The 22,464-nt window shown below is 45.4% G+C and overlaps 1 protein-coding gene across 2 annotated transcripts in view; it reads left to right on the plus strand.

Moving 5' to 3' along the window:
* The first annotated feature begins 11,925 nt into the window (after positions 1-11,925).
* GLT1D1 (glycosyltransferase 1 domain containing 1) overlaps positions 11,926-22,464 on the plus strand; it is a 104,077-nt gene continuing 93,538 nt past the window's right edge. For both annotated transcript variants that reach the window (XM_081544709.1, XM_081544710.1), the window contains exon 1: positions 11,926-12,152. In XM_081544709.1, the coding sequence (XP_081400835.1) occupies positions 12,085-12,152 (68 nt within the window). In that variant the 5' untranslated portion in view covers positions 11,926-12,084. The remainder of the gene's footprint in view (positions 12,153-22,464) is intronic.

The following is a 22,464-nucleotide window of genomic DNA, read 5'->3' on the forward strand; positions in this document are numbered from 1 at the left end:
CTGAAGCCCAAACCAAAGCTACCCTAACCTGCCTCGGTGGGAATTAATTCAGCTCTCAGAATAACCTGTATTTTATTTTTACAGAGGATGTGAGAGTGTGTGACCAGGAAGATGGGTTTTGATTTGACTTTTCTGAAACACTCGCTATGTTGGACCTTTGGAGTAGCAACCTCTGCTTCTTGGGTTCTTTCCCTCCTGGCTTTTAAAAACCTGTGGGACATCTGCAAAAGTCAGACATTCACCAATAGAAAGGGGGAGGTAGAAGAGGGAGTGAGAGAGTAAGTGAAAGAAAATGAACTTCTGTTTCCTCCTATTTGAAGAAGTAACAGATGTGAACACATAACAGATGTGGACCACGCCTAACCATTCTCTTTGCACTCCCACTTTAAAAAGTTCCTTATAAATATCTTAATTTATGTTGCAGGTGTAAAATAATTGCTAGTTATAAGTGTATTTATTTTTTAAATTAGGCCTTACAGGAAAGATCAATGGAGATGAATCCAAAGGACAAAAATTGAAGCACATATTAATACATAAAGTAACTCAGCATGTGAAAATTAAAGGCATTTCCAATCCATGGGGAACGTAATAGATTATTCAGTAAATTTTGTTGGCAGAGACTAAACGTGTGGGAAATAGGCTTCACATATTGTACTGACATAAATTCCAGATAGACAAAATAATATCATGGACAAATCAAAAAGATAAAAGCGTTAAGAGAAAATATGGGCAAATATAAAATCTCAGGGTGGGGAAAGCTTTTCTAAGCCTAATGCTAAAACCATAAAGGAAACGTTAATTGACTTGACTCTGTAAAGATTTAAAACATACTTGTAGAAAAAAAAATTGCAGTTGACAGCAAACAAACTGAAAAAAAAAATTGAAATACATATGACAAAGTTATTGTCCTATTATACAGAGTTCTTTGGAGTCCTATGAAATGTATTGAATAAGCATCCAATAAATAAAACTGGCAAAGTGAATGTCCAGGCATTATTGAAGAGAGCTGTCCTTTGGGCTTCGCCAGCCGCTGTTCCTGCTCTGGCAACAGCCCCTGGATTTTCTAGGGTCATCATACTCCCTGTGGTTCCAGTAGGACTGGCTGAGAGTGATCAGAAGTGGTCATGTGACCTGTGCCCATCCAATCAACAGTAGTTCATCTATTGCTCCACAGTGATTGGTTCAAAGATAGATATGTGACCAAAGTTAGTTTAATCAGAGCTGACCCCATGACTTATTCTGGAGTAACCAGGAAGAAACATTCCTCTTTCTCCTGGATTTGGAATTTTAAGGATATAAGCCTGGAGTTGCTGGGGACAATCTCATGAAACCTAAGGATGAAGCAACCTAGAAGAAGGCTGAAATGAAGAGAAAGCCCTTGTTCCAACATGGCATTTTCTAGGTCTCAGTTCTGACCCTGACTTAGAGTAGCTTCCCCCCCCCAGACATTTCAATTTTGAGTCCATAAATGCTCATTTTGCTTAAGCAAGTGTGATTTTCTTTATTTGCAGTTGAAAAAGTCCCAGTTAATACAAGCAATACATACACAGAGAGAAAAGCAAAAATGCAAATGCCCTTCATGCGAGAAAAAAAAAAATCACATTTCACCAATACTTAAAAAATGCAAAAAGAGAGCGTTTCATCAGAACAGAAAAATACCCAGTATTGGCAAAGTTTGGGGAGATGAGTGTACTTCTAAATGACCAATACAAAGTCAAATTGCACAACTTTTCTGGAGGACAATTACTCATTTGTATCAAAATCACATTCGCCTATGCTTGGAATGTGAAATTACATTTCTAGGAACATAAGAATGTGGCAGAAACTTAGCTATAAAATGCTCATTGCAGTGTTGCTTAAAATAACAAAAAGATTAGAAACAGCAAAGATTTACAATCAGGTCAGTTGAGTTCAGTTCAGTCACTCAGTTCTGTCCAACTCTGCCACCCCATGGACTGCAGCACACCAGGCTTCCTTCTCCATCGCCAACTCCTGGAGTTTACTCAAACTAATGACCATCGAGTCACTGATGCCATCCAACCATCTCATCCTCTGTCATCCCCTTCTCTTCCTGCCTTCAATCTTTCCCAGCATCAGGGTCTTTTTCAAATGAGTCAGCTCTTCCCATCAGGTGGCCAAAGTATTGGAGTTTCAGCTTCAGCATCAATCCTTCCAATGAATATTCAGGACTGATTGCCTTTAGGATGGACTGGTTGATTTCCTTGCAGTCCAAGGGACTCTCAAGAGTCTTCTCCAACACCACAGTTCAAAAGCATCAATTCTTCAGTGCTCAGCTTTCTTTATAGTCCAACTCTCACGTCCATACATGACTACTGGAAAAACCACAGCTTTGACGAGATGTACCTTTGTTGGCAAAATAATGTCTCTGCTTTTTAATACGCTGTCTAGGTTGCCCATAGCTTTTCTTCCAAGGAGCAAACATCTTTTAATTTCATGGCTGCAGTCACCATCTGCAGTGATTTTGGAGCCCCCCAAAATAAAGTCTCTCACTGTTTCCATTGTTTCCCCATCTATTTGCCATGAAGTGATGGGACTAACAGAGAAGGCAATGGCACCCCACTCCAGTACTCTTGCCTGGAAAATCCCATGGAAGGAGGAGCCTGGTAGGCTACAGTCCATGAGGTTGCTAAGAGTTGGACACGACTGAGCGATTTCACTTTCACTTTTCCCTTTCATGCACTGGAGAAGGAAATGGCAACCCACTCCAGTATTCTTGCCTGGAGAATCCCAAGGACGGCAGAGCCTGGTGGGCTGCCATCTATGGGGTCGCACAGAGTCGGACACGACTGAAGTGACTTAGCAGTAGTAGCAGCAGATGGGACTAAGATGCTATAATCTTAGTTTTCTGAACGTTGAGCTTTAAGTCAACTTTTTCACTCTCCTCTTTCACTTTTCAAGAGGCTCTTTAGTTCTTTGCTTTCTGCCATAAGTGTGGTGTCATCTGCATATCTGAGGTTATTGATATTTCTCCTGGCAATCTTGATTCCAGCTTGTGCTTCATCCAGCCCAGCATTTCGCATGATGTACTCTGCATATAAGTTAAATAAGCAGGGTGACAATATACAACCTTGATGTACTCCTGTCCCAATTTGGAGCCGGTCTGTTGTTCTATGTCCAGTTCTGACTGTTGCTTCTTGACCTGCATACAGATTTCTCAGGAGGCAGGTCAGGTGGTCTGGTATTCCCATCTCTTGAAGAGTTTTCCACAGTTTGTTGTGATCCACACAGTCAAAGGCTTTGGCATAGTCAATAAAGCAGAAGTAGATGGTTTTTCTGGAATTCTCTCAGTTTTTCGATGATCCAGCAGATGCTGGCAATTTGATCTCTGGTTCCTCTGCCTTCTCTAAATCCAGCTTGATCATCTGGAAGTTCGTGGTTCATATACTGTTGAAGCCTGGCTTGGAGAAATTTGAGCATCACTTTGCTAGTGTGTGAGATGAGTGCAACTGTGCAGTAGTTTGAGCATTCTTTGGCATTGCCTTTCTTTGGGATTGGAATGAAAACTGAGCTTTTCCAGTCCTGTGGCCACTGCTGACTTTTCCAAATTTGCTGGCATATTGAGTACAGCATTTTCACAGCATCATCTTTTAGGATTTGAAATAGCTCAACTTGAGTTCCATCACCTCCACTAGCTTTGTCGTAGTGATGCTTCCTAAGGCCCAGTTGACTTTGCATTCCAGGATGTCTGGCTCTAGATGGGTGATCACACCATCGTGATTATCTGAGTCATGAAGATCTTTTTTGTATAGTTCTTCTGTGTATTCTTGCCACCTCTCCTTAATATCTTCTGCTTCCATTAGGTCCATACCGTTTCCGTCCTTTATTGTGCTCATCTTTGCATGAAATGTTCCCTTGGTAACTCTAATTTTCTTGAAGAGATCTCTAGTCTTTCCCATTCTATTGTTTTCCTCTATTTCTTTGCATTGACCACTGAGGAAGGCTTTCTTATCTCTCCTTGCTATTCTTTGGAACTCTGCAATCAAATGGGTATATCTTTCCTTTTCTCCTTTGCCTTTGGCTTCTTTTCTTTTCACAGCTATTTGTAAGTCCGCCTCAGACAGCCATTTGGCCTTTTTGCATTTCTTTTCCTTGGGGATTGTCTTGATCCCTGCCTCCTGTACAGTGTCGAGAACCTCCGTCCATAGTTCTTCAGGCACTCTGTCTATCAGATCTAATCCCTTGAATCTATTTGTCACTTCCACTGTATAATTGTAAGGGATTTGATTTAGGTCATACCTGAACAGTCTCTCGGTTTTCCCTACTGTCTTCAATTTAAGTCTGAATTTGGCAATAAGGAGTTCATGGTCTGAGCCACAGTCAGCTCCCAGTCTTGTTTTTGGTGACTGTATAGAGCTTCTCCATCTTTGGCTGCAAAGAATATGATCAGTCTGATTTGGGTGTTGACCATCTGGTGATGTCCGTGTGTAGAGTCTTCTCTTGTGTTGTTGGAAGAGGATGTTTGCTATGACCAGTGTGTTCTCTTGGCAAAACTCTGTTAGCCTTTGACCTGCTTTGTTTTGTACTCCAAGGCTAAATTTGCCTGTTATTCCAGGTATCTTTTGACTTCCTACTTTTGCATTCCAGTCCCCTATAATGAAAAGGACGTCTTTTTTGGATGTTAGTTCTAGAAGGTCTTGTAGGTCTTCATAGGGCTGTTCAACTGCAGCTTCTTCAGCATTACTGGTCAGGGCATAGGCTTGAATTATTGTAATATTGAATGGTTTGCCTTGGAAACAAACAGATCATTCTGTCGCTTTTGAGATTGTATCCAAGTACTGCATTTCGGACTCTTTTGTTGACTATGATGGCTACTCCATCTTTTCTAAGGAATTCTTTGCTCAATAGTAGATATAATGATCATCTGAGTTAAATTTCCCCATTCCAGTCCATTTTAGCTTGCTGATTTCTAAAATGTCGATGTTCACTCCAGAAGGCATTGATTAAATGAATTACAGTGCGTACATACTCTGCAATATTATGTAGTTATTCACATGATACTATAGAAGTTGGTTCTAAGTATTGCTGATATGTTTTTGTATTACTTTCCTGTGACTGAAAGTCGCTCAGTCGTGTCCGAATTCTCCAGGGCAGAATATTGGAGTGGGTAGCCTTTCCCTTCTCCAGGGGATCTTCACAACCCAGGGATCAAACTCAGGTCTTCAGCATTGCAGGTGGCTTCTTTACCAGCTGAACCACAAAGGAAGCTGCATAACAAATGACCACAACCTTAGCTGCTCAAACAACACTGACCTATTATCTGGAGGCTTTGTAATTCAAGAGACTGGGTGGGGCTGACTGGGTTCTCAGCCCAAGGTCTCACACAGCTGACATTAAGGTGTGGGACAGGGCTGAGCAGTCGCCTAGAGCTCCTGTACTAGTGGTTGATTCTAGTTGTTTGAGGTGGTGGTGGGAGGCGGGGAGTAGGGGTATCCATTTCCTGCTGACTGGCATCGGGGGGTTGCTCTCAGCCTCTACTACCTTCTGGTACTCCTTGTCACGGGACTTCGTTTATTCCCAAAGCCATCATTAAAGAATCTCCCTGACATCAAATCCTCTCTCCTACTTTGCATCTTTCCAACATCAGGAAATGCCCAGTCTCTTTAAAGAGACAGTTACTGGGTTTGACTTAGCTTGCATAATCTCCCTATGGAGGGCAACTGATTTTTTTGTTTGTTTGTTTTGTGGACCGTAAGTCTTTATTAAATTTGTTACAATATTGCTTCTGTTTTGTGTTTTGGTTTTTTGGTTGCAAGGCAAATGGGATAGCTCCCCGACCATAGGTCAAACCCACACCCCCTGCATCGGAAGGCGAAGTTTTAACCACTGGACCGCCAGGGAAGTCCTATGGGCGACTGCTTTGGGGATTTAATCACTTTTGCAAATTCTCTTCATAGCATCACCTAGATAAATGTTTAAATTGGGAGAATGTAAAACAGGAGGTGGGAAATCTTGGGGGCTGAGGTAGAATGTTGCCTATCATAATTGTCAAAAGAGAAGTTACCCACCCCCCCAAAAATGTGTACTACATTTTGTAACAGTCACAAACACAAAACAATAAAAATCAGCCACAATAGAATAGTGAGTCCAAAGCAGAGCTAAAAAAAATCACAGTAAAAAATCCACACTCCCTGTGTTACTTTGGGAAGTTTCTATGCCTATTTCCTCATCTGGAAAGTGGTGAGAACCATAGTACCTACCATCTAGGACTGGGGGAAGGTCCTGGAGTATGCTGAGTGCATAGAATGTTGCCAAGTTCAGGGTCCACAACCACAGCTAGGATGATTATATTTACCTGTTAAGTCTGGAAAAATCTGAAAAAGTATTAATAGCGCGGCTCTCAGATAGTGGGATGCTTGAAAGAATAACTATGGGCCTCTGCAAGCTACAGGCTGTTACTGGAAGCAGTTGGAATATCTTCCCTTTAGTAAAGCTCCAGTGTGCCCAGAATTGGACCTGTGTCTCTTGCATAATTAGAAATAGGAAGCCGTATAGCTGTCAGACTCACTGTCACCTTCAGCACTGATGAGGATCTTTATTAGGGTGAGCATCCTCCTGCTGAAAAGTTATGAAAAGAGTCTGCTCAGCCATCAGAACAGAGTGGGAATCAAAGGCCTGCTTTCTTGCCCAAAGCCAAAAGGGAAAAGCGCTTAGTCCTGGTTGACTTCCTTCTGTTCATTAAATAACACTAGAAGGAACTGGTTACTTTCAGACTAACAGCTTTTTTTTTTTTTTTTTGGTCACTTTCAAGTGCTGTCAGTGAAAGCCAGGAAAAGGAAACATAATCAACACACTTAAACCACAGTTCTACATGTATCCTTTTTTTTTTTTAATGAGGATTTCTCACTTTCCTTCCCTCTCCATCTCTCTCTCTCTCTCTCTCTCTCTCTCTCTCTCTCTCTCTCACACACACACACACACACACACACCCACACACCCACACACACACACCCCCATTTGTAGTTCTCAGTACTAAGGAGAGGAATGAAGATACAAAGATGGAAAACTCTGGGGACTTCCCTGGCCATCCAGTGGTTAAGACTCCACTCCTCCACTGCAGGGGGTGTGGGTTTGATTCCTGGCTGGGGAACTAAGATCCCACATGTCAGAGTGCAGCCAAGGGAGGGGGAAAAAAGAAAATAAAAAAAGATGGAAAACTGATGGAAACAAAGAAGCAGAATACCCCATTTATTAATTTCAAGAAGGGCGGGGTGAGGGAGGGTGGGGGGGACAGGGGCAATGTAAACATTGCCTTCTTTTCTTTTTTTAAGTCACAGAGCCATTTTTAAAGCCAGTATGCCCACAGTGCCCTCAGTTGAAAATGCTATCACTTTTATGCAGGGTAGATAATAAAGTTGTATTTTCCCCCGCCCAGAGCTAGGAACTAGAGAAATAGTCTGAACAAACACTATGATCAAAAAAAAAACAACAACAACACACACACATATTTTTCATTATGTATATTTTAAGACCCTTATGTTAGAAGCATCTGGAGAAAACTCCTACGAGACGCCAAGTTCTACCTCCTCTCCCCCTCATAATTATTTCTACATTATTCAATAATAACACAGTGGTCTTCGTACCCTTTTATATTACCTACCTGGGAAAATCATAAAAGACTTCATCAAAATGCACTAATTAGCTATGATACTGTTTATAGCTTTTCTCATTTTACAAATGGGTAAACGGAAGCCGTGAAAGGATAAAGTAATGGTCCCCCAAAGATATGTCAGAATATCTTACTTCATGGAACAGGTGTATTCCAAGAAAACTGAATAAAAGTGAGTTTCAGCCTAGCAAAGCCTACCATGGCAGCACTGACTTTCACTAAAAAAATCAGAAATGCATTCTCAAGGGAATAAAATCTCACAACAGAGCAAATTCAGTGATTTTATTTAGTTCAACAAACATCTATTGATATCTATTGTCTGGTGCCAGACAACGGAAGGTGAGAGCATTGAATGAGCTCGGGACCCAGGTGATGGGTGGGGCTGACCACTCCCTGATCACAAAACATAATGAGGTCAGTAGAGAAGAGACAGAGAGCGTTAGGGGTGGGGAGGTAGAGAACAATCCCAGATGAGTCACTGGGGACCTTCATACATGCAGCCGTCTGCGAAAAGGAGCCTGTGAGATGGATAAGTGGTGGCCCTGAGAAAGAATATCCACACCCGAGGTCACCATTTTATTGAGTGTGGCAATATACTCAGCTAACAAACTGCATTTCCTAGCTGTCTGGGATGGACAATGTGGTCATGCACACAGTAAGATAAAGTCATAAAGGCTGTATGAACTTCCAGGAGGAGCCCTTAAAATGAAATGCAGCATTATATCCTTCCTTTCTGCTGACCTGGAATGTGAATGTGATGGCTGGAGCTCCAGCAATTATATTACACCTAGAGACTATCTTAAGAATAAAGGCCAAACACTATGATGCTGGAGTAGAAAGATAGAAGTCTATGTCCTTGGTGACTATGGAGCCAAGATATAAACTTCAACTTCTTCTAACAACAGGAATACAGATTGAGCTCACAAAGAAATTGAAATGCACCTACAACCACTGTGGTAAACTGGGGAGCTCAGGTCCCATGTATTAAACAAGGAGGCCACTTGACTGAGGGCTTAAATGCCCTGGTGCTTCCTTAATCACACCAAAAGAGAAAAAGTGAAAGTGTTAGTGGCTTAGTTGTGCCCCATTCTTTGCAACTCCATGCCTGTAGCCCACCAGGTTCTTCTGTCCATGGAATTCTCCAGGTAAGAATACTGGAGTGGGTAGCCAGCCATTCCCTTCTCCAGGAGATCTTCCTCACCCAGGGATGGAAGCTGGGTATCCTGCACTGCAGGCAGATTCTTTCCATCTGAGCCAATCAAACCAAAACCTAAGCTGTAAATGCCTCAAGGTTACAGAACTGAAACCTAAGGATAATCAATCACAGAGAGCCAACTAAGCTTTCAGCAACAAAAAAAGACTCTACACAAGGACATCACCAGATGGTCAATACCAAAATCAGATTGATTATATTCTTTGCAGCCAAAGATGGAGAGGCTCTATACAGTCAGCAAAAACAAGACTGGGAGACTTAAATTGAAGAAAGTAGGGAAAACAACTAGACCATTCAGGTATGACCTAAATCAAATCCCTTACGATTATACAGTGGAAGTGGCAAATAGACTCAAGGGATTAGATCTGATAGAAGAACTACGGACAGAGGTTTGTGACATTGTACAGGAGGCAATGATCAAGACCATCTCCAAGAAAAAGAAATGCAAATAGGCAAAATGGTTGTCTGAGGAGCTCTTACAAATAGCTGAGAAAAGAAAAGACACAAAAGGCAAAGAGGAAAAGGAAAGATATACCCATTTGATTGCAGAGTTCCAAAGAACAACAAAGGGAGATAAGAAAGGCTACTTCAGTGATCAATGCAAATAGAGGAAAACAATAGAATGGGAAAGACTAGAGATCTCTTCAAGAAAATTAGAGATAGCAAGGGCACTTTTCATGCAAAGATGGGCACAATAAAGGGCAGAAATGGTATGGACCTAACAGAAGCAGCTGTATTAAGAAGAGGTGACAAGAATACACAGAACTATACTAAAAAGATCTTCATGACTCAGATAACCACGATGGTGTGATCACCCATCTAGAGCCAGACATCTGGGAATGTAAAGTCAACTGGGCCTTAGGAAGCATCACCATGAACAAAGCTAGGGGAGGTGATGGAAATCCAGTTGAGTTATTTCAAATCCTAATAGATGATGCTGTGAAAGTGCTGTACTCAATATGCCAGCAAATTTGGAAAAGTCAGCAGTGGCCACAGGACTGGAAAAGCTCAGTTTTCATTCCAATCAGAAAAAAAGGCAATGCCAAAGAATGCTCAAACTACCGCACAGTTGCACTCATCTCACATGCTAGCAAAGTGATGCTCAAAATTCTCCAAGCCAGGCTTCAACAGTATGTGAACCGTGAACTTCTAGATTTTTCAAGCTGGTTTTAGAAAAGGCAGAGGAATCAGAGATCAAATTGCCAACATCTGCTGGATCATCCAAAAAAGCAAGAGAGTTCCAGAAAAACATCTACTTCTGCTTTATTGACTATGCCAAAGTTTTTACTGTGTGGATCACAACAAACTGTGGAAAATTCTTTAAGAGATGGGAATACCAGACCACCCAACCTGCCTCCTGAGAAATCTGTATGCAGGTCAAGAAGCAACAGTCAGAACTGGACATAGAACAACAGACTGGTTCCAAATTGGGAAAGGAGTATGTCAAGGCTGTATACCGTCACCCTGCTTATTTAACTTATATGCAGAGTACATCATGAGAAACACTGGGCAGGATGAAGCACAAGCTGGAATCAAGATTGCCAGGAGAAATATCAATAACCTCGGATATGCAGATGACACCACCCTTATGGCAGAAAGCAAAGAAGAACTAAAGAGTTTCTTGATGAAAGTGAAAGAGGAGAGTGAAAAAGTTGACTTAAAACTCAACATTCAGAAAACTAAGGTCATGGCATCTGGTCCTATCACTTCATAGCAAATAGATGGGGAAACAGTGGAAACAGTGAGAGACTTTATTGTGGGGGCTCCAAAATCACTGCAGTTGGTGACTGCAGCCATGAAATTAAAAGACACTTGCTCCTTGGGAAAAAAGTTATGACCAACCTAGACAGCAGAGACATTACTTTGCCAACAAAGGTCCATCTAGTCAAAGCTGTGGTTTTTCCAGTAGTCATGTATGGATGTGAGAGCTGGACTATAAAGAAAGCTGAGCACCAAAGAATTGATGCTTTTGAACTGTGGTGTTGGAGAAGACTCTAGCGAATCCCTTGGACTGCAAGGAGATCCAACCAATCCATCCTAAAGGAAATCAGTCCTAAATATTCATTGGAAGGACTGATGTTGAAGCTGAAACTCCAGTACTTTGGTCACCTGATGTGAAGAACTGACTCATTGGAAAAGACCCTGCTGCTGGGAAAGATTGAAGGCAAGAGGAGAAGGGGATGACAGAGGATGAGATGATTGGATGGCATTACTGACTTAATGGACATGAGTTTGAGTAAACTCCAGGAGTTGGTGATGGACAGGGAGGCCTGGCGTCCTGCAGTCTGTGGGGTCGCAAAGAGCTGGACATGACTGAGCGACTGAACTGAACTGAATTTCCTTACTTTGCTTCTTCCTTTTATGTGTAATAGCCTCTCCCCTGCTCCTGTCTGTGGAGTGCTCCTGACCACTTCTGGTTCAGTACTGCCCACTTGGAATAAATTTTTGCTTAAACTTAAAATTATGTCTCAGTTTATCTCAACACCTCCAAAGAGGGCAATGGCTTCTTACCTGAGGCAACTGCGGGAATGATGGCTTAATATTGCAAGATCTCTCATTTTCAAAAGATGTCAGAAATCCCTGGTGGTGGTACCCATGGGCGTGGACATCAGGTCAACCTGATACCCTTGGGAGTCCACTTATGGCCTCCTCTGGTTCCTGTGGGAGGGACTTGGTCATCATCCCTTGTGCCAGCCGCCATGGAAAGGGACTCGCCACCCTTGGTCCCCAGGGGAGCAATGGGCAGCCACCCTGGTTGAGAGAGAGAGAGAGAGAGTATGTGTGTGTGTGTGTGTGTGTGTGTGGTGGGGAACCTGTGGCTAACCCTGGTCCCTGTGGGAGGGGATTGTGGCCACCCACCCCTCCTCGGCTCGGTGGGAAGGGACCTGTTATCATCTCAGGTTACAGTCCACAGGGAAGCAGACCTATGGTCATTCTGGGACCGCCAGAGTAGCCTCTTTTGGTTCCCATGGAGGGCACCCGCGGGTGCCCCGGTGCTGGTCCCATGGGAGGGACCTCACGGACCCCCTACCCCCACCTTCCGGGGCACGCGCCCCGCTCACCGCCCCGCGCGCCCCAGAACCCCGGCGGCGGAACCGGCGAGCGCGGGCACTGCCTGGGGAGCGGCGGGCGGACTGACAGAGCCCGGCCGCCCGCCGCCACGGTCCGCGTCCCCGCCCCCGCCCCGGGCCGGGCCTCGGCGGGCGGTGGATGGCCGGGCGGCGGCGGCGGCGGCGGCGGCGGCATGCGGATCCTATTCCTGGCGGTGCTCCGGCGGCACACGGGCAACGCAGTCACGGCCCAGCGCGTCCGGTAGGTGCGGCGGTGCCCGGGACCTCGGCGATGGCACCGGGAGGGGACGCGGAGAGGATCGGCCTGGCTTCCCCGAACCGCGCGCCCAAACGGACCCGCCGCCGAGCGCGGGGCCCGGGGAGCGCGGGGCTGCGAGGGGCGCGCGGGCCCGTCTCCGGCGCGGGGGCCCAGGCCGCCGCCTGGGGCTCCGATTCTAATGCGCCCCCCGGGGCAGCTCGGCGGGTGATCCCAGTGATGCCCCGCGCCGGGGCGACCCCGCGAGGCAGCGCGGCAGAGGCTGCTCAGCGCTTCCGCGGTCATCTTGGCAGGGGCCGCCTTCAGGGATGCCCCCTATTGATTTTGAGTGCCTTAGGGTTGGGGAGACAGCAACGAAATCCCAAGTCGGGGCTTCCGTACGCCACATTTTAGTGGGGAAGCTAGAGAAAGAATAAAAGCGCTAGAGAAAGAATAAAAGAATAAAATTCCCCATGTATACAATGATACCCGTAGACCCGTATAGACACACAGGCCAGGGGCCGCGTGTGCGCGTGTGCTGTTTCAGTCAGGATGCTCAGGGAGGCCTCCCTGTTAGAGTGACATCTGCGCAGAATCCTGGGTGCCAGGAGCGTCCCCTGAAGCTGGGGCAGCCTGGCGGAGTGAGGGGGTGGGGGAGCGGAGGGCAGACCAGGATTTCCATGCAGAAGGCGCAGCAAAATTACAAACCAGTATTCCTGCATCCTGCCATCCTAAGTACCTTCCCTTGGACGTCCCTGGTGGTCCAGTGGTTAAGAATCCACCCTGCAGTGATGAGGATGGAGGTTCGATCCCTGGCGGGGGAACTAAGAGCCCAGAAGCGTTGTCACGTGGCCAACATACCCGCCTCAGCCACCCACACACTAAGAAATGAACTAGCCTTCTCTCTTCCTTACCTACCCCTCTCCCTGCCTGGTTATCTTCTTAACATTTATCTTTTAATGCAGTTGCAGTTATCTTGTTTTCTTTTTTTTTTTTTTTTGTTCATAAATAAGAGAAATTTATTTCCTACAGTGGTGGGGGCAGGAAGTTCAAAATCAAAGTACCAGCAGATTTGGTGTCTGATGAGAGCCTGCTTCCTGGAGTTATCTTGTTTTCTAGATTTACCCCTCTACTTTTCTCTTCTCCCCACTGAAAGGTAGAAGTCCTCAGGGCAAGGAGGGAACTGATTAGTGCTTGAAGTTTAGTTTAGTTCAGTTCAGTTGCTCAGTCATGTCTGACTCTTCGTCACCTAATGGACTGCAGCATGCCAGGCCTCCCTGTCCATCACCAACTCCCAGAGCTTGCTCAGACTCATGTCCATTGAGTCCGTGATGCCATCCAACCGTCTCATCCTCTGTCGTCCCCTTCTCCACCCTCCTTCAGTCTTTCCCAGCATCAGGGTCTTTTCCAACAAGTCAGCTCTTCACATCAGGTGGCCAAAGTACTGGAGTTTCAGCTTCATCATCAGTCCCTCCAATGAATATTCAGGACTGATTTCCTTTAGAATTAACTGGTTTGATCCCCTTGCTGAAGTTTCATATCACCCACCCCCCCTTTTTTTTAAGCAGAATGACTTGCTTCATGAAATTTCTCTATTGACTCCCCTCTGTGAACCTGCTTCCTCATCATGGGAATGAGTGATGGGGCCACGCCTATCCCTTCCTGTCCCCCCTTTCTCCTTCGAATATGTTAGTTCTCCTGAAGTGCATCAGTGAGAATGGCCCACCCGATACATCAGTGTTCTGAAGTTTATGGTTTTTCCTATGAGAATTTTCACTGTACAGGTTTAAGATAGTGATACTGCCATCACTCATTTGGAAGGCAGCTAGGCTCACCACTATTTTTTTTTTCCCCATGCTGTGCCACTTGTGGGATCTTACTTCCCAGACTAAGGATCGAACCTGTGCCCCCTGCAGTGGGAGTGTGGAGTCTTAACCCCTGGACCACCGCGGAAATCCCAGCCATCACTCATTTGGACACAAGTAGTCAGGGGGCACACAGTGGTCTTCACCCTCATGGAGCACGTTTCATGAGGGAAAGTGAGATTTGGGAATGTTAAGCAGAAATAAAGGAGGTGATTGAGGCTGTGGGTTCAGAGGAGGGCTCTCTCAGGAGGTACATTCAAGCAAAGACCTCAGTGACACAAGGGGGCAGTCACTCGGGTATCTGGAAGGGTGGATGGTCCCACGATGAGGTAATAGCTCAACACAGGTCCTGGGACCAGAACAAGCTCTTGAGAAACAGAAAGAAAGCTGTGCTCCCTGTACTGTGGTGAGGAAAGGAGGTCAGAGAGAGTGGCCAGCCCAGCAGAGCCTGCACCCATAGTTTATGCTTTGGAAACTAGAGAGAGCTTCCATTATTTAACATTCTACTCCTTAACACTAGCCGCACGTGTGTGCAGGCTAAGTCGCTTCAGTTATGACCAACTCTTTGCAGCCCCATGGACTGTAGCCCGCCAGGCTCCTCTGTCCATGGGATTCTCCAGGCAAGCATACTGAAATGGATAGCCATGCCCTCCTCCAGGGGATCTTCCCGACCCAGGGATCAACCCATGTCTCTTATGTATCCTGCATTGGCAGGAGGATTCTTTACCACTAGCAGCACCTGGGAAGCCCCTCAAGCTGCACGCATCAAGCCAAATCTCCCAAAGGCCCTCACCCACCAAAGGACTTCCAGGGGCACCAGACAGGCACTGCCATAGACATTTAGCAAGGGCGCAGGGCCTTTTAGTTACTGTGTTCTTTTTTTTCCTGGTTGTACTACACAAAATTTTGTTCTCTGCTTTTGTCTCTCTCATCAGAGCCAGGCTTTGGTCTCCCCTTCACTCACTCAGGAAGATTGCTGGGGATGGGAGTATAAAAAGGGAAAAGCAGATGTTGCTGGAAGATATTTTTTGTCTTGTGAAAGCCTGGGTTCCTTGAGGAATTGGTGCTGGGTGTCCTGAAGGGGAGGGGAAGGAGGTCTTCATGGCGACAGACTTCCCTGAGAGCCAATTACCAGAAAGCAGTGAGAGCCAGAGGTTCAGACTTTCTCTGAGGGAGACTCCTGTGATCCTTCAGTGACCCTGGGCTATGGGGGAGGGAACCCCCCCCAAATGAATAAGATTGACGTTCTGAACCATCAGTCTACCTGGGCAGGCCAAGCTAGATAAGACTGGGCTTACAAAAAGGAGAAATGGGTCCATTCTTGCACAATCAAGCTTGTAGTTGTGAATGAACACCCGATATATAAATAGCGATGCTGACTTGTGATGGGCATATCCACACGGGACAGGACAACATATAGGGCGCTCTGGAAAACTATCCTGGGCTAGACTTAGGCTGGTTCAGGTCTCCTGCCTTCACTTGCCAGCTTCCCTGCTTAAGATCTGTAAGATCTAGGCCAGGTTACATAATCACAGCTCAAACCTGCCGCATAGCCTTGTTATTGGGATCAAAGGTAAGTTAATACATTTTCAGTGTTTTGAAACAGGGCTTGGCACTTAGTACACACTCAGTAAACATGGGCTAGTCATGAGAATATGTATCTTAGTTGGAAAAACAGGGAAGGGTCAGTGTGAAGGGGGTGGTGTCTTGGGTTGAGGGGCAAGCAGGTGGGATGTTGGTAAAAGTGAATGAATCCCTTCTGAACCAAATTGTGCAAACAAAGCAGTATAGACTATTCTAGGTCAGTGATTTTTTTTTTTTTTTTTTTTTTTGGCTGCATCTGGAATGTTGCAGGATCTTAGTTCCCGGACCAGGGATTGAACTGGTGACCCCTGTAGTGGTTAAGCTCCGAGTCTTAACCACTGGACTGCCAGGGAAGTCCCATAGGTCAGTGCTTCTTGATGGGAGCAGAGGCCAAGAAAATGTGTGAAGGAGGAGGGAGTGATCTTGCCCCCAGGGAACACGGAGCAATACCTAGAGGCATCTTTGGTTGTCAGAGCTCCTGGCATCCTGTGGGTAGAGGCCAGGGATGCAGCTAAACACCCTCCTATGTACAGGACAGCCTGTGACAAAGACTGAATGAGCTCAAAATGTCAGTGGTGCTGAGGCTGACAAACCCTGCTCTCGGTTGAGTCAGCAGATGTGGCTGGAGGGGTAGACCCAAGTCATGAAAGACCTTCAGTTATTCAGTTATTTTTGGCTGTGCTGGGTCTTCATTCCTTCGAGGGCTTCTATTCTTTGGTTACAGTGTACCGGCTTCTCGTTACCGAGTTTTCTGATGTTGTGGAGCAGGGGCTCTAGGGCATGTCGGCTTCAGTAGTTGCAGCTCACGGGCTCTAGAGCATAGGCTAGTAGTTGTTCAAGGGTTAGTTACCCCACGGCATGTGGAATCTTCCCAGACCGGGGATCTAACCGTGTTCCCTGCATTGGCAGGCGGATTCTTATATACTGGACCACCAGGGAAGTCCTGTTTGCAGAATTTTAAATATGCTAATCAAGGCCTACTCTCTGGGATTGTCTCCTAAACCCTATGAATGTTAGAAACCTGCATCAGAGGTTTGCTCACCAGCATGCAGCATGTCATAAAGAAGAAGTGTTTAGGGTATGTGGTTTGCTGCCCGGTTATGGGGGCCTTTGTGTGGAGGAGAATCAGGGAGCCCTGCCCACCCAGCAGCCTTGCTGTCTGCATCTCCCTTTGGTTCGTGTCCCCACTGTGTCACCAGGCTCAGCTAGAAGCCAGGTCCATCGAGGGGATCCATGGTTCCCTCCTCTCACTTCTAATGCCCTGAGGCTCTCAACAATTTCCAGAAGACCCCAGAAATCCTGAGGATCCTCTGAACCAGGCGAATGGGTTCAGGTCAGTTCCTCCCAGTAAAGGTGGAAATTTAAATTGCACAAGTTAAAAAAAAAATCATACCATTCCCTTCATGACAAAGTAAAGTAACAGGAGATCGGAGTTTCAAAGGACACCTCCTGTTAGGCTACAACCAATAGCAAGGCTGAGTAGTAGGTCAGAGATCCTCTGCCTCTAAACCCAAAGGTATTTACTCTCTGGCCATTTCCAGGGAAGGTTTGCTGACCCCTGCTCTAAATCAGACCATCAGAGACTTGATAGATTACTACATCCCATAACTAGAGTTTTATCTGCAGTGTGGCTAAAGGTTTAAGGATGTCAACTACAAATTGGCACTTGCCAAGAGCATTGCCAGCAACTGAACAAGGGCATTTGCCATCTGCCTCTGCGGAGGTTGAACCCTCTGCTGCTGCAGCTGTTGACCTTCAACACCCTCTGAGGGAGTTCAGGGTGGAGTGAGGCACTGTGCTCCAGGGAATCTGATAGGACAGGTCTTTAGATAGTTGAATATTTTCGGGAACAGATTTTATAATCCCAATCCTTTTTGTTTGTTTTTAGTTGCCCAGTCGTGTCCGACTCTTTGCAGCCCCACAGAGTGCAGCACGCCAGGCCTCTCTGTCCCTCACCATCTCCCTAAGTTTGCCCAAGTTCATGTCCACTGCATTGGTAATACCAGCCAGCCATCTCATTCCCTGATGCCCTCTTCTCCTTCTGTCCTCAATCTTTCCCAGCGTCAGGGACTTATAATGAGTCAGCTGTTCCCATCAGATGACCAAAATACTGGAGTTTCAGCTTCAGCATCAGTCCCTCTGATGAGTATTCGGGGTTGATTTCCTTTAGGATTGACTAGTTTGATCTCCTTGCTGTCCCAGGGACTCTCAGGAATCTTCTCTAGCACCACAGTTTGAAGGCATCAGTTCTTCAGCACTCTGCCTTTATTATGGTCCATATCTCACAATTGTAAGTGACCACTGGGAAGAGCATTGCCTTGACTATATGGATGTTTGTCGACAGAGTATTGTCTCTGCTTTTCAACACACTGTCCAGGTTTGTCGTAGCTTTCCTGCCAGGAAGTGAACGTCTTCTGATTTCATGGCTTCCGTCACCATCTGCAGTGATTTTAGAGCCCAGGAAGAGGAAATCTGTCACTACTTCCACCTTTTCCCCTTCTATTTGCCATGAAGTAATGGGGCCAGATGCCATGATCTTAGTTTTTTTAATATTTAGTTTTAAGCTGGCACTTTACTCTCGTCCTTCACCCTCATTAAGAGGCTCTTTAGTTCCTCTTCTCTTTCTGCCGTTAGAGTGGTATCATCTGCATATCTGAGGTTATTGATGTTTCTCCCACTTATCTTGATTTCAGCTTGTAACTCATCCAGCCCGGCATTTCTCATGATGTACTCAACATATAGGTTAAACAAACAGGGTGACAGCAGACAGCCCTATCATACTCCTTTCTCAACCTTGCACCAATCGGTAGTTCCATACTGAGTTCTAACTGTTGCTTCTTGACCTGCATATAGGTTTCTCAGGAGACAGGTAAGATAGTTTGGTATTCCCATCTCTTTAAGGGCTTTCCACAGTTTATTATGATTCACACAGTCAAAGGCTTTGGCGTATTCAATGAAACAGAGGTAGATGTTTTTCTGGAATTCCTTTGCTTTCTCTATGATCCAGCAAATGTTGGCAATTTGATCTCTGGTTCCTTTTCCTTTTCTAAACCCAGCTTGATCCTTGCATCTCCTCATATCTAGAAAAGCACTAAATCCCTTTATGGTGACATCAGAGCCTCACAACTAGCAGAAAATCTTTTGTAAAATAAATGCTTAATGGTATTGAACTCCACCTTCACCAAAACCTTATATATTAATCTTTCCCCACTGCCTCTTTGGAGCAGTCTCTTAGAGCTATCTGAGTTGCTGCCTCCCGGGCTGTAGTCCTCATTTTGCCCCAAATAAAACTTAACTCACAACTCTCAAGCTGTGCATCTTTTTTAGTCAAAAAGAAAACGCAAGAAAAGAGATGGAAAATAAGGAACATCCCTAGTGGTCCAGTGGTCAGGGCTCAGCACTTTCACTGCGAGGGCCCGGGTTCAATTCCTGGTCGGGGAATTAAGATCCCACAAGCTACCTATTTCGGCCAAAAAAAGAAAAGAAGAAGAAGAGATGCAAAACGAGAAAAAGTGGTGAAGGATTGAGGCTTCCTAGGTCCACAGTTCTGGGACTTCCCTGGGGGTTCAGTGGTTTAGACTCTACACTTCTAATGCAGAGGGCATAGGTTCAATTTAATTTTTAATTTTTTGATGGGGCCAAAAAATTAAAAACAAAAAACCAGAATCACACTGCAGACTAGGGAGTTCTACAAGCTAGTGCTTGGACCAGGGCTCTGACACTGGAGTGAATGCAGCGTCCCTTCACTGAGAGAGCCAGACTTTGTACAGGGGGGTGTGGTTGTGTGTTTTCTTTTTCCTCCATGTGAAACACAGGGTGAAGTGATTTTATTTGATAGGAAGTAGTTTAGATAACAGAAGCAAACAGAAGACTTTGTGGAAATGCACTGCAGGGAGAAAAAAAAAAGGAGGAAAGCAAATATCATCACATCTAGTATAGCCCTGACCCTACTGCCCAGGGGACCCTCTGCTGGTACAGGTCTGAATTCTGCTGTAACCACCAAGCATTGGTGGGGGGTTGGCTCTGCAGAAGAGCTCAAAGATACTGTTCTGTGTACCCCTTGACATGGAACCAGGACTGTGCCCCAAGGCTGCAGTATTGTTTCTTGACTGCTCTTCCCTTATCTATGCAACCCCTCCCTTTCCTGATGAGCAACTGTTTGAACTGGCTCTTTGAAACTCAGGGAAGGTCACCGAGGTTGTATGAAGCCTATTTCTTGTAAAGGCTTCCATACCCAGAAGCCCCACAGGGTCCTTCTTAGTTTCAAAAACTGCAGGTGTACATTAAGTCAGTGGGAAGAGGCTCTTTCATCTTTCCCCCGGATAAAACCATTGTTGCTTATTGTTTTCATTCAGCAAAGATTTATTATTGAGCATCTCCAGGGGCACAGTGCTGGGAAGGCTCTGGAACCAGAGGAGGACAGGTGAGCCCTGCAGAAGCCAGCAGCTGCTCAGCCAGGGAATTTTGAGCACGTCAGCTCAGTGCTATGCCCTGGCATTTGAAAGAAGGTTTCAGCATTCTAGCACGAACATACAATCACACAGATTCTTTAATTACAATATGATCAATGCTGGGAAGAAATGCCAGGTAGTAAGAGTGCGTTCCACCTGCCAATGCAGGAGACGCAAGAGACGTGGGTTTGATCCCTGTGTCGGAAAGATCCCCTGGAGTAGGAAATGGCAACCTGCTCCATTATTCTTGTCTGGAAAATTCCAAGGACAGAGGAGCCTGGCAGGCTACAGTCCATGGGGTTACAAAGAGTTGGACGTGATTGAGTGCTTGCACATACACACACAGACACATACACATACACAGACACACAGATACACACTCACACGAGTGTGTTCAAAGGACAGACCTATTTCTAGAGGGTCTGGGAGGGTCCCCAGAGAAATGGCTTTTCCTTTCTCATGCAGTTTTTTTTATTGAGATATAATTCACATACCATAAAATTCACCCTTTTAAACTGTCCAATTCAGTGGTTTTTAGTATATTCGTAAAGTCACACAGCCATCACCACTATCTCATTTCAGAACATTTTTAGCCATCTCAAAAGGCACCCCAGACACATTAGCTGTTATCCTCCCCCCGCCGCCCCGCAGTGCTCCTCCCCAAGCTCCAGGCAGCTGATAGTCTTTCTGTCCCCATGGATTTGCCTATTCTGGACATCTCATATAAATGAAATCATATGATCCTTTCTGAAGACTCTGCAGAATGCATCAGTACTTAATTCTTTTATAGCTGAATAATATATTCCATTTATGCACATAACACATTTTGCTTGTCCATCCATCAGCTGAAGGACATTTGAGTTGTTTGCACTTACTGGCTACTGTGAATAGGGCTGCTGTGAATGTTTGCATATCAGAAATAACTTTTTATTTATTTATTTTTATCATTTATGTACTTTGGCCACACTGCGCAGCACGTGGAATCTTAGTTCCCAAATCAGGGCTGGAACCCACGCCCCATGCATTGGAAGCATGGAACCTTAACCACTGGGTCACCAGAAAAATCCCAAGAGAAATAACTCTTTAAGCTGGAGTTTAAAACCTGTGGGTTAGCTGGGTGAAGAGGGAGAAAGGTGGGGAACAGCATTTCTGGCCAAGAGACCCGCCTGTGGGGATGCCCTGAGACAACAAGCAGCTTGTGGAGTTGAGAAATGGAGGCATCTGATGAGTCAGCAAGGGATAGCGGCTAGCTTAGCAGTCACTGCCGGGCAAAGGTTCTGGACTGAATGCTAGCAGGAGTTCAGAGTGAGGGACTGAGGTAGCTGACATGGGAACAAAGGGAGAGTATAGGCTGGAAAATGATTTGGAAGGACCTGGGATGATGCAGCAGAGAGAGATGATGTAAGAGATGTGAAAAATTGAATATTTCCTGCCATACCAGTAAACAAGGACGTCACAGTCATTGGTCATTGTAGCCACCACTGATGGTGAGCTGGTGAGCCCTGAGGAAACTCGGGAATGAAAGAATACCTGCCATCTATTAATAGCAGACATCAGACTGCAGCCTGAGGAATCTCAGGATGTGAAAACCCAGAATACTGGCCCCAGAGAGCTGAGGTGCATACCAAAGGAATGATTTCAGCAAGCCCAGACTCTTACATCTTCCCAATACATAGAAAAGTCCTCAATTCCTTAACTTGAGATATCTGGTTTTCTTTTTGTTGTTGTTGCTGTAATTCTCCTTTTTTAAAACTTTTTATTTTGTATTGGGGTATAGCTGATTAACAAGCAATGTTGTGATCAATTCAGTTCAGTTCAGTCGCTCAGTGGTGTCTGACTCTTTGTGAGCCTATGGGCTGCAGCATGCCAGGCCTCCCTGTCCATCACCAACTCTCGGAGTTTACCCAAACTTATGTCCATTGAGTCAGTGATGCCATCCAACCATCTCATCCTCTGTCTTCCCCTTCTCCTCCCACCTTCAATCTTTCCCAGCATCAGGGTCTTTTCAAATGAGTCAGTTCTTCGCAACAGGTGGCCAAAGTATTGGAGTTTCAGTTTCAACATCAGTCCTTCCAATGAACACTCAGGACTGATCACCTCTAGGATGGACTGATTGTATCTCATTACATTCCAGGGGACTCTCAAGAGTTTTCTCCAACACCACAGTTCAAAATCATCAATTCTTCGGTGTTCGGCTTTCTTTATAGTCCAACTCTCACATCCATACATGACTACTGGAAAAACCATAGCCTTGACTGGATGGAAGTTTGTTGGCAAAGTAATGTCTCTGCTTTTTAATATGCTGTCTAGGTTGGTCATAACTTTCCTTCCAAGGAGTAAGCGTCTTTTAATTTCATGGCTGCAGTCACCATCTTCAGTGATTTTGGAGCCCAAAAAAATAAAGTCTGACACTGTTTC

Source organism: Giraffa tippelskirchi, chromosome 11 (assembly GCF_054371585.1).
Source record: "Giraffa tippelskirchi isolate mGirTip1 chromosome 11, T2T-mGirTip1v1.2.pri, whole genome shotgun sequence".
In the NCBI taxonomy this organism is placed as follows: Eukaryota; Metazoa; Chordata; class Mammalia; order Artiodactyla; family Giraffidae; genus Giraffa; species Giraffa tippelskirchi.